Consider the following 13812-nt stretch of genomic DNA (forward strand, 5'->3'; position numbering starts at 1 on the left):
CGGGCTGAGACTTTGCACGCATAAAGCTACTATGACGTAGGCATCCCTTAAGAAAGGTAGGTTTAATAAATTCCACCCCTAAGGGGATAAAATAACGCGAGCGAATCCGCGGGCAAAGGCTATTTATATACATATGTATATACTATAAATATCTTATTAATATCATAAACGTGAAAGTTTGTGAGTATGGATGCATAGATTTTTGTTACTGATTCACGCAAAAACACAGAACGGATTTTGATGAAACTGTAGGCTACCAACCTCCTTGCATAAACTAGCCATATAACACAAACACATTTAATAAAAAGTATATTGTCAAAATGTCAAATTGATTCGCTTGCAAATTACTGATCTAAATGAGTTGTTAAATTAATTATTATTTGTTATTTTTAATTCTGATATTATATACACCGTCATATATTCAATCTTTTATTAATATCACTCCTTCTGTATATCAACACGCCAACCTAACCACAAAACTTTACAGAAATACAGCTTATACTCATATCAGAATAACATATAGGTTATAAATTTTACGCGGACACAGCTAGTATTAACATAAGATACATATTATATTGCTTTATGTTAATAAACCAGATTGGATTTTTTTTTAATATATTAATAAACTTTTTTTCATATTCTACCTACTCATTCATGTGAATCAACTAAGAATCAAACTTAAATCAAGTGAGCTAGCCGAACTGAACGAATAAAGATAAAAAAATATTGTGACTGTACAATTTTTTTTAACATTGTGCTATTTTTTTTATAATTTATTTGATCCCAATTCTCTAGGGATAGGGGCCCCGAAGTCCCAACCTTCACCGCGCTTAGGGATGTGCGGATCTTCTAAGGATTGTGCGGATGACATGCGTATTGTTACTTGATCCCAATCCTTTAGTGATAGAGGCCCCGAGGTCCCAACCTTCACCCCCTTGGGGATGTGCGGATCTTTTAAGGTTTTAAATGTTATGATATGTTTCATACTATTTATTTTATTTGATCCCAATCCTCTAGATATAGGGCCCCGAGTTCCCAACCTTCACCCCCCGGATCTTTTAAGGTTTTAAATGTTATGATATGTTTCATACTATTTATTTTATTTGATCCCAATCCTTAGAGATCTCGAGGTCCCAACCTTCACCCCCTGGGGATATCTTTTAAGGTTTTAAATGTTATGATATGTTTCATACTATTTATTTTATTTGATCCCAACCGTTTAGGGATAGGGGCCCCGAGGTCCCAACCTTCATCCCCTCTAGGGATGTGTGCATCTAAGAACAGTGCGGATAACATTCGTTTTATTACTTGATCCCAACCCTTTAGGGATAGAGCCCTCGAGGTCCCAACCTTCACCCCCCTAGGGATGATCGGATCTTCTAATGATTATGAGGTCTGTCTTACCAGTTTATGCCAAGTGACAGTTGGTACTGGGTTGCCAGCAGCTCTGCATTCTAATACTGCAGCGCCTCCACGACGTGCGGCCGCGTGCCGAGACTCCGGCGACGCTCTCACGCTGGGAGGGACCAGTACTTCCACTGTGTGAACTTGGTCACGGGAAATTCTATCGGAGATCTGGCATACGTAGTCTCCTGCATCCTGAAAGATAGAAATAAAGTTTCTTTTATAGAAATAGATATAATCTTTATTTAAATAAAGAAAGAAATAGGATATTAAAAATATTTCTTTGCTCGCCAAGTATCGTTTAGAAAAAGTTAATAGGTCTTTTATGGGAATAGGTATAAAAATTTACAATAAGATACCAAAGGATATACTGGAATTACCATTAAATAAATTCAAAACATCTGTTAAATCATATTTACTGAGCAAATCCTATTACTCACTAAACGATTACTTGAATGACGAGCGTGCATGGCAATAGCTGTTCATGCATTGGATTTTCATTTAATGTTAGACATAGACACCTATATAAATATACATTGTAAATAAACTGGCTTTAAAAAAGAAGTAATCCAATTGAGCTTCTTGCCAGTTCTTCTCAATTGGATCTATATACTGAACTGGACGGTAGGGAAAAAATATAATATAAAAAACTTGACATTCGTAAGCGGCTAAAATGTCCTATTTCATATTACAAATGATTTTTGAATTTGAATTTGATTGACTGCGAGAATCGCACTGCGAGTTATAGCTGATTTATTTGAAACTGGCTTTTATTTCTCTCTGAAAGAAAGTCTAGACAATCTTTCATCCCCTATTTCACTCATTGTTTTTGAGATCATGATACAGTTTAGTAGTTTAGTCATGAAAAGGCATCAAACATAACAGAACTGACTATATTCTGAAGCGTTGGTCCAGTGAATTCTAACACAATGATCCTACGGTCCGGCCGCTCAGAGAATGTATTTCTTATAAGCTTTGCTCAGTAAGTCGAACGAATCGGACGAAATTCAAAGAATCGTTACATTTAAATCACCGTTGAATCATTAAACAACTTAATTAATCATTAAATAGGATAGCAGGTTCATGATTTCATTAAATGATAACATAGAACAGTTGAAAATGGAATCACAAATATTTATGGCTACAGAGAAATAGGTATTACTCTGTTACGCGTCGCTCTAATCTTGCTCTGTAATGGAATTAAATTTAATGTGTTATTTTTATGTGAATAGAATGAATAAACGGACAGTTCACCTGGTGGTAAGTGGTCTGAGTACCATAGTTTGTATCAGTCTGATTCTGGGTGTTTTCTGTGTATATTAATGTTTGGGAAACTACTCTGCTACCAAAATGTTAGGGAAGTGTCAGTCATTTACCTTTATGGTTCTGCTATATGCTTTATAGTTCGCTAGCTTTCCAGCTTCACAGTAGGCTTCACAGTAGGTTAACACAGTTCTAATTTATTTTAATTCACAACACAATGCGCGCGCGCGTCTAGGCCGCTGTACAGTCCGTTTGTTACTAGTTAAGGGAGGTGAAGGGAACTCGCGGGAACAGAAAACTAACGGACTCTAATATAATAATCTGTGCTTACGATGTTACAGGGTAGATTTTGAACATTAATATTAATAAAAAATGTAATTTCCTCACTTCCTTAAAGAAAGATTCTTCTTTCTCGGTGAGGCACAAAGTCATGGGCTACCCATACATCCTCGTTCTATGCTACATCCTTTTCTGAACTAGCTGTTCGTTTGTGGGACTCACTTTCATTTTCTATTCGTCGCACAATCACTGACCGTTTACAAGAACTATGTTAAATGTACTATCCCTCCAACTAAACTTTTCTTGTTCTGTCATTCTTCATCCAGTTAGCTTATTCGAAATTGCGTGTAACATAATTACTTACTTAACACTCCTGTGTATTTTGTATTTGTATATAATATGTATATGTATATATATATATATGTATATCTTATATATAAAATCTCGTGTCACAGTTTTCGTTCCCATACTCCTCCGAAACAGCTTGACCGATTCTCATGAAAGTTTGTGAGCGTATTGAGTAGGTCTGAGAATCGGCCAACATCTATTTTTCATCCCCCTAAATGTTAGGGGTAGTCCGCCCCTAAATATTTTTTTTTATTTTAAGGCAAAACGTTTGCCGGGACAGCTAGTATTAGTATATAAAGTATATAAATTGTATATATATATATATATATATATATATATATATATATATATATATATATATGTAAGTAGTATATGTAAATTATTATTATTTAGTATTCCTATGCCATTTTTTTTCTCTAGTCCATCCTTGCGCCATCTACCACTTTCTGTCTTCTCTCCTCTACCCAAAGGTTGTCTGGACGAGGTTGCTTACGAGATAAGACCTTCTTTTGTACCTTATTACTTATTACTAGTTTGTTCTTTGTTTAATAATTTGTCTTTCTGGTGCAATAAATTGTTAATAAATTAATAAATAAATAACTAGGTATGATGACCTATGGTCTAGCTCTCTCACACCGCTTTACGACCGATGGTCGCGGGTTCGATTCCTCGCACGGCACAAACATTTGTATTCATGAGTATGATTGTTTGTATCGGTCTGGGTGTTTTCTATGTATATATATATTATGTATGTATTTAAAAAAAAAAATTATCTATGTACTTGTATCAGTTATCTAGTACCCGTAACACAAGCTTTAGATAGCTTAACTTGGGTCTAGATGGCGCTGTGTGAATTGTCCTGAGATTATTATTATTATTATTATTCTTTATTTTTTCTCAGCTTTTGCTGGTTTTCTCCACACTTACGGGCCGAAACCAAGTAAGTACAGAGTGTGTGTATGTGTGTGTGCGCGTGTATGTATGTGTGAGTGTGTGTGTACTTATTGTGTGCCTGGTGTGACTGGTGTTATATCATTTTCATCGATTTCGAGAAATTTTCGGACTGTACGACAGGTATTTAAGATGGCAGCTTTTATTATTATTATTATTATTATTATTATTTATTTATTTTTTCTCAGCTTTTGCTGGTTTTATTATTATTATTATATCTCTTGTCTTCCGCTCGCTGTGCCTAACAGGACCCATAATTAATCTATTTTGAATTATACCTCTCTATATATGTTGTAGTAATAAGAAAAAAGACTAGGTAAACGGAGAAAATATATTAATATAGACATATTGACAATTAGAAATAGAATGAAGGAATCGAAGTATCAAAAAACAAGAATGTAATAAAATTTTTATTTTTAGAATATTTCAAAAGCAGCGACATGCCTGCTGATGTTTTTTTTTAAATTTAAACGCTCACAAAAAATTTCCTGAGAATACAATTTTCCACAGATATATTCGTCCGTGCCTTTTTTAATTTACTTTAATATTATTATATTTATTTAATTTCCACTTTTGTACAACTCCAGCCGAGATGTTACAATTTGCCTAACAGTGACACCGAGGCAGACCTTATCCGTCTGGCCCAGAACCACCGCTGGCCGGCCGGGTGAGTTGACAACATGCAGTGTCACCCATCTTTATTAGGAGGATTAGATTTACCAATATGCATATACAATTATATAAATCTTATATATACTACTAATTTCATATGTTTTCATTACATTGTGTTGTATTGTTGCATTATGAATTCTTACACTGCATATACAATTATATGAAATCTTATTTTAACATTATTTTCAAAGTTCACTATTTGTTATAGTCCAGGTTTTGTTTAATTATTGATTGTTTAATTTCACAGTTCACTTTTTGTCGTAATTCGGCAATTTTTTTTCCCTTTTTTTTCCTTTTCTTTTCCTGCCTGCTGATGTTTTATCAAACACATAGTAGGTATAGGGTTGTCAAAATATTTATTTTTGTAATTCCTTTTTTTTATTGCTTATTGACCATTTCTGATTAAGGGGGAGTGTTGTAACTGGCTAATCAGATATGTATTTTATATTCTAAATTTGTATTTGAATTTATAGTTCTTTTATATTACATTCTTGTAATATGTTAGTTGTCTATATTAATATATTTTCTCCGTTTACCTAGTCTCTTTCCTTATTACTACAACAATATATCTACTGTAGTGTACTGTACTGTACAACAATATATCTAGTGCTGGTTGGTAGTTTGTATTCACACGTTTCGACTTGTAAAATGTGAACTTACAAGGATTGTTTAAAAGAGCAACACACAAGTTTCTTGCTTATTCTTCTTGTGATGAGACAGCTTTCCGAATAAGCGGTAGATTTAAAAAAATGTTGACTATTCAAAAGGGGCCGTTCAAGTATTACGTAAGCACTATTTGGGGGGGGTGGGGGGGTCTTTGCTTTGCTTATTTTGGATGACATGGGGGGTGGGGGGGGAGTCTAGATGATGATTACGTCATCGGTAATTATTTACTTTTTTACGCAAATGTCAACCCTCACATCGTCTTTGCTAAAAAATAATACATTAATTGAAAAATGTTTACGTAAGCATGGGGGGAGGGGGTAAGAGCTTTGCTTACTTTTGCTGACAAGGGGGATGGGGGGTAAATAATTGTAATAAATTTGCTTACGTAATACTTGAATGGCCCCAAAGTGCTTAAATTAAGTTTATTTGAATAAATGATTTTCTATTCTATTCTATTCTATTCTATTCTGTAAAATTATGGAATCCAAAGCTTAAACAAATAAATATATCAGTTATCTAGTACTGAAAGTAGAAAGTGATTTATACGACCTTAGCTACTCGCCCCGCTTCGCTCGGGTGTACATGTATTATACATATAAACCTTCCTCTTGAATCACTCTATCTATTAAAACAATCGCTTCAAAATCCGTTGCGTAGTTTTAAAGATTTATGCAAACATAGGGACGGACAGAGCGAATGCGACTTTGTTTTTCACTATGTAATGATTTTAATCTTTTTTTTGACAATTTAGGGACGCACACTGCTGTAAAACTTTATTCAACTCCGATAAAAATAAGTACCTTTAGTTAATTAAATCATCTTGACTGTATTTTGTATATACAATTTTATAAACGTAAATAAAATATATTATAATAGTAAATGTTTCAAATAAAAAAAATAGTTTATTCACTAGGACATTTTAGCCGCTTTTAAACGTCAAATTTTTATATTATATTTTTTCCCTACCGTCCAGTTTAGTATCAGTAAATATGTTTTCACAGATGTTTTAAATTTAAACTTATTGACGTTTTCTAAACGATACTTAGAAACAATAAGTTAAAGTGAAATCCTATAAAAACTAGTGGATATCACTCGGAATATCTAGCAATTCAACATATATGTATACTAGCTGTCCCGGCAAACGTTGTTTTGCCTTAAAATGAAAAAAAAAATTAGGGGTGGACTACCCCTAACATTTAGGGGGATGAAAAATAGATGTTGGCCGATTCTCAGACCTACTCAATACTGTCACAAAATTTCATGAGAATCGGTCAAGCCGTTTCGGAGGAGTATGGGAACGAAAACTGTGACACGAGAATTTTATATATCTAAAAGAGTTTTATATATAATTTCAAAGCATAATTGTTTCTAAACGTGTTTAGTCCCTAACATTGGGGTGGAAATATCTACAAACCAAATTACACAAGGGTCATATCTCAGGGCGCTATAAAAAATAATGATACGCCTCCGAAAAGCTTTTTATACCTCAATTATCATATTTTTTCCCGCCAATTACCTTTTAGTGCGTTGTTTAGCATTTCTCAAGGTATAATTTGCGTATTTAGTGTTTTGATCCGATACGGTTTGCATTGAAATTGTAATAATAACACTGGACAATTAACACAGCGCCATCTAGTCCCACGGTAAGCAGAGCTTGTGTTATGGGTACTAGACAACTGATATAAATAAATAAATAACCCTGGACAATTAACACAGCGCCATCTAGTCCCACGGTAAGCACAGCTTGTGTTATGGGTACTAGACAACTGATATAAATAAATAAATAACCCTGGACAATTAACACAGCGCCATCTAGTCCCACGGTAAGCAGAGCTTGTGTTATGGGTACTAGAGAACTGATATAAATAAATAAATAACCCTGGACAATTAACACAGAGCCATCTAGTCCCACGGTAAGCAGAGCTTGTGTTATGGGTACTAGACAACTGATATAAATACATAAATAACCCTGGACAATTAACACAGCGTCATCTAGTCCCACGGTAAGCAGAGCTTGTGTTATGGGTACTAGACAACTGATATAAATAAATAAATAACCCTGGACAATTAACACAGCGCCATCTAGTCCTACGGTAAGCAGAGCTTGTGTTATGGGTACTAGACAACTGATATAAATAAATAAATAACCCTGGACAATTAACACAGCGCCATCTAGTCCCACGGTAAGCAGAGCTTGTGTTATGGGTACTAGACAACTGATATAAATAAATAAATAACCCTGGACAATTAACACAGCGCCATCTAGTCCCACGGTAAGCAGAGCTTGTGTTATGGGTACTAGACAACTGATATAAATAAATAAATAACCCTGGACAATTAACACAGCGCCATCTAGTCCCACGGTAAGCAGAGCTTGTGTTATGGGTACTAGACAACTGATATAAATAAATAAATAACCCTGGACAATTAACACAGCGCCATCTAGTCCTACGGTAAGCAGAGCTTGTGTTATGGGTACTAGACAACTGATATAAATAAATAAATAACCCTGGACAATTAACACAGCGCCATCTAGTCCCACGGTAAGCAGAGCTTGTGTTATGGGTACTAGACAACTGATATAAATAAATAAATAACCCTGGACAATTAACACAGCGCCATCTCGTCCCACGGTAAGCAGAGCTTGTGTTATGGGTACTAGACAACTGATATAAATAAATAAATAACCCTGGACAATTAACACAGCGCCATCTAGTCCCACGGTAAGCAGAGCTTGTGTTATGGGTACTAGACAACTGATATAAATACTTAAACATATATACTCAGATCGACACAAACAATCATACTCATGAATACAAATGTTTGTGCCGTGCGAGGAATCGAACCCGCGACCATCGGACGTAAAGCGGTGTGCTAAACCGCTAGACCACCGAGGTCGTTAAAGTGACATAAGTTTATTATTATTATTATTAACTAGCTTATCCGGCAAACGTTTGTTTTCCCATATAAATTAAAATCGCTATTAAAAAATAGGGGTTGCTGGTAGAAAGGTGAAAATTTGTGGTTCAGGGTTTTATTAATGACACATTATAAAAAATAGGGTTTTATTGATGTCACATTATAATTATAATGAAAATAAAAAAAAAATCTAAAAAAAAAACATTTCTTATCACATAGGAGTATGAAAAATAGATAGCCGATTCTCAGACATACTGAATATGCATATAAAATTTCATTAAAATCGGCCAAGCCGTTTCAGTGGAGTATAATAAGTAACATTGTGACACGAATAGAATAGAATAGAATAGAATAGAAAATCGTTTATTTAAATAAACTTACATTGAATCACTTTTGAATTTGAACGAGAATTTTATATCTTTATATATAAAAATTACGTGTCACGTTGTTTTTCCGCGATGCACTCCTAAACTACTGAACCGATTGCAAATTTGATTTGCACATTGTGTGCAATTTGATCCAACTTGAAAGATAGGATAGCTTACATCTCAATTTATAGTCGCAATATTATTTTATTCAAGAACCTTAGCCACAACAACGCGTGGCCGGGTCTGCTAGTTCTATTTATGTAATAAATTATAACCTCGTTTTATAAGAGCAACACACAAGTTTCTTGCTCGTTCTTCTTGTGATGAGACAGCTTTCCGAACGAGTGGTAGATAAAAAACAAATTGTTATGACTATTCAAAAGTGCTTAAATTAAGTTTATTTGAATAAATGATTTTCTATTCTATTCTATTCTATTCTATAAAGCATAATTTGTAAGCAATAGAATGTTAGTGTACATAAAAAATGGAATTCATAATAGATTCTGATGCCAACTGACGCCCCTTCCTTGCTAATGTCATCAAAACTCGACCCCTCTTCCTTTGGGCAATAAAAGAGAAATATTTGAGATAATTTTTTGACAGAATCCAGTTAAATGTGGGAAAAAATACTGAGTTGTCAAATAATCAGTTAATAGGATTCTTTCTTAATTCTTTTGTCTTTTATATTAACTGGATAAAAAAATAACGTTACACTAACATATCGTAACAGGTCAGGATGCACCGGAATTACTTAAATAAATTCAAAACATCTGTTAAATCATATTTACTGAGCAAAGCTTGTTACTCACTAAACGATTACTTGAATGACGAGTGTGCATGGCAATAGTTGTTCATGCACGGGATTTTCATTTAATGTTAGACATAGAGACCTATATAAATATACATTGTAAATAAACTGGCTTTAAAAAATCAATTGAGTTTCTTGCCAGTTCTTCTCAATTGGATCTATATACTGAACTGGACGGTAATGAAAAAAATATACTATAAAAAAGATGACGTTCATAAGCGGCTAAAATGTCCTACATGAATTTCAGTTTGACAATAAACCTATAAATTTTGCTGACGATACTGTATTTCTGTGTATCTCATTAGATTTCAAGTTGCAATGGGGAGCCCATATTTCTAAATTAGCGAGTCGACTTAGTCCTACCACTTATGCGGTAAGAAGAATTAGACAATTAACAGACGTGGCAACGGCTAAACTTGTCTATTTTAGCCATTTCCATAGCATTATGTCGTATGATATTTAGTTATGAGGTAAAGCAGCAGATATAAATACAATATTTATTCTACAAAAGAGAGCTATTCGCTCCATTTATGGTATAGCTTCCACGGAGTCCTTGCGAGAGTGCTATACGGATTCAGATATCCTCACCGTTGCTTCTCAATACGTTTATGAAAATATCATGTATGCCAGGAAAAACATAAACAGTCTTAACGTAAACAGGAACAGCACTACAGACATCACGTTATCATGTGACCTTAATACGGTGGAGATCTGAAGGACTACGAGGTCCGGTCTTCATACACTGTAATTTCACAGGTCATATGTCTCAACAAACTGCCTATAAACTCATGTTCTCCTGGTACTTTTATTGTAGTTTCGCTACATTTTTTTGTCATTGTAATGCCAAACAAGCTGACGTGCCACCCGATGGTAAGTGGTAACCGTCGCTATACATGAACAGCACTACGGACATCACGTTATCATGTGACCTTAATACGGTGGAGATCTGAAGGACTACGAGGTCCGGTCTCCATACACTGTAATTTCACAGGTCATATCTCTCAACAAACTGCCTATAAACTCATGTTCTCCTGGTACTTTTAATGTAGTTTCGCTACATCTTTTTGTTATTGTAATGCCAAACAAGCTGACGTGCCACCCGATGGTAAGTGGTGACCGTCGCTATACATGAACAGCACTACGGACATCACGTTATCATGTGACCTTAATACGGTGGAGATCTGAAGGACTACGAGGTCCGGTCTCCATACACTGTAATTTCATAGGTCATGTCTTAACAAACTGCCTATAAACTCATGTTCTCCTGGTACTTTTAATGTAGTTTCGCTACATCTTTTTGTTATTGTAATGCCAAACAAGCTGACGTGCCACCCGATGGTAAGTGGTAACCGTCGCCATACATGAACAGCATAACGGACATCACGTTAACATGTTGCTTTAATACGGTGGAGATCTGAAGGACTACGAGGTCCGGTCTCCATACACTGTAATTTCACAGGTCATATGTCTCAACAAACTGCCTATAAACTCATGTTCTCCTGGTACTTTTAATGTAGTTTCGCTACACTTTTTTGTTACAAGCTGACGTGCCACCCGATGGTAAGTGGTAACCGTCGCTATACATGAACAGCACTACGGACATCACGTTATCATGTGACCTTAATACGGTGGAGATCTGAAGGACTACGAGGTCCGGTCTCCATACACTGTAATTTCACAGGTCATATCTCTCAACAAACTGCCTGTAAACTTATGTTCTCCTGGTACTTTTATTGTAGTTACAAGCTGACGTACCACCCGATGGTAAGTGGTAACCGTCGCTATACATGAACAGCACTACGGACATCACGTTATCACGTTACCCGTGATACCACTCATGCGTTGTCATTCTAGAGGATCTGTTAGACCATGCTTTCTAGAAATAATGTTAATAATTTATTTGTATTGCATGCATTCTTATGTAAAGTGCAAATACTATACTATACAACTTTGCAAACCATATGGTAACTTTTAGTAGTTATGACGTGGTCGAGTGGATTGAGTAGTCATGCTCACTAAAATGTCCAGACTTGTGGCGGCGTTATGGGCCGGGTCATTGGGCTCCCTAAAATATGGTCGAGCGCAGTGATGGCTGGTTCATACGTCATACTCGTGAACGAGTCTGCTTGTCTTATTGTGTATTTAATATTTGACCCTAATAAATTAGTGCTAGTTGATGATTTGTAAAGTTACAACGGTTATTTAAAAGAGCAACACACAAGTTTCTTGCTCGTTCTTCTTGTGATGAGACAGATTTCCGAACGAGCGGTAGATTAAAAGAATGATAACTATGACTGTTCAAAAGTGCCTAAATTAAGTTTATTAGAATAAATTATTTTCTATTCTATTCTATTCCATAACCACCCAGAGACCATGATATCATGTGAGATTGTGGTCAAACATGCTCAAATTGAGAAATAAAAAGAACATATCTAAAATTAATACACACCTGTGGGCCCACGTCGGTTATCTGCAGGTTATAACCATCTACCAGTCTGAATCTCTCGTCCCTGGTGACCATTAGACTGGCAGCCGTTAGGACAGCGGGTCCACGCCTCCACAGGAGGACCAGAGACCCTGAAACATTCATATTAGCATTGTAGTCATCTTACTTCATCATTATCATTATATAAAACAAAGTCGATGTCGCTGTCTGTCCCTATGTATGCTTCAATCTTTAAAACTACGCAACGGGTTTTGAAGCGGGTTTTTTTAATAGACAGAGTGATTCAAGAGGAATGTTTATATATAATTAATTAAGTTTCTTGCTCGTTCTTCATGTGATGAGACAGCTTTCCGAACGAGCGGTAGATTAAAAAATGTAATGACTATTCGAAAGTGCTTCAATGTAAGTTTATTTGAATAAATGATTTTCTATTCTATTCTTTTCTATTCTATTCTTTTCTATTCTATTCTATATAATACATGTACACCCTTGCGAAGCCGGGGCGAGTAGCTAGTATATTCTAAAATCAAAATATCTTAATTCATGTAGGTCAATAACAGACTTTTATGATAAGTCAAAGCTACCGGTAGCTCTAGATTGGCGTTTGGAAGACTAAGATATCAAGCTTCTTGTCCTGTAATTTCACTACCTAAGCTGGACCCTACAAGCGAAACAGCTTACAAAGCAAGCTGCTTGGCTGAAATGGCAATGTACCATGTCAGGTTGACATCTACGCAGCTTCATGGATACAATGATTTTTAATTCCTGGTTTATTTGCCACGATGTGCTAACTGACCTGACCTCATGTTCTTATCATCCTCCACTGGTGCCCCGCCAGCGTATACCGTTAGCGCAGGCGGGTGCACCATATATAATATATTATTATCATGCTTGTGTATGTTTGTGTGCCACCATCATTACGATGGTGGCACACGTAGTGATGGCACACAAGCATACGGTCTGATGGTAAATGGTTACCATAGGCTATGAACGCCTGAAACACCAGGGGTATCACGTGCGCGTTGCCGACCCTTAAGAAGCCTTAATATACCCTTCTTGAAAAACCCCATGCTGTAGTCGGGAGAAAACCTCGTCAGCTAGTTCATTCCACAATCTAAGTGTACGCGGGAGGAAGCTCCTCTGACACCGCACTGCTCGAGTCCACTTAGGTTCCAGCGTGTTGGGATGAATTCCCTGTCGATGGCGAGCGGTACGATGGTAAAAGGTGGCCGTAGGCATCATGTCGAACAATTCCTCAGAACACAGACCGTTGTAAAATCGGTAGAACACACAAAGCGAATCGAAGTCTCGCCTCAAACTAAGTGGCTCGATACCGCCAGAGAGATTGGGATCATCGATAATTCTCATAGCACGTCTCTGAACCGAGTCAAAAGGACCGAGCTGGTATCCAGATGCTTTCGCCCAAAGATGAGTGCAGTACACCATGTGCGGCCGAACCTGTGACTTATATAAGAGAAGTTCACAGTGAAGTACCGCCTCAGGAATGTCCCCGCAGTCACATTCTACAAAGTCAAATAAAGGGCCTTTCTTTGAGGTTCATCACCTCAGCCCTGAAGAAGTCCACTGCTAAACAAAGGCCTCCCCCAAAGATCTCCACGGCGATCGGTCCTGCGCTGCTCGCATCCAATGTCTTCCAGCGATCTTGACCAGATCCTATTTTATCCCTT

The 13812-nt window shown here is 36.3% G+C and overlaps 1 protein-coding gene across 1 annotated transcript in view; it reads right to left on the reverse strand.

The window, feature by feature from the left end:
• The window catches only part of LOC131842748 (lachesin-like), a 187839-nt gene that overhangs the window by 14747 nt on the left and 159280 nt on the right, over positions 1-13812 (reverse strand). Inside the window, exons 5-6 of the mRNA XM_059191312.1 lie at positions 12128-12255; positions 1405-1599 (exon numbers count right to left, since the gene is read on the reverse strand). Of these exons, the coding sequence (XP_059047295.1) occupies positions 1405-1599; positions 12128-12255 (323 nt within the window). The remainder of the gene's footprint in view (positions 1-1404; positions 1600-12127; positions 12256-13812) is intronic.

The sequence above is a fragment of the Achroia grisella genome, unplaced genomic scaffold (genome assembly GCF_030625045.1).
Source record: "Achroia grisella isolate CSIRO2021 unplaced genomic scaffold, CSIRO_AGI_Agris_v1 utg2471, whole genome shotgun sequence".
Lineage (NCBI taxonomy): Eukaryota > Metazoa > Arthropoda > Insecta > Lepidoptera > Pyralidae > Achroia > Achroia grisella.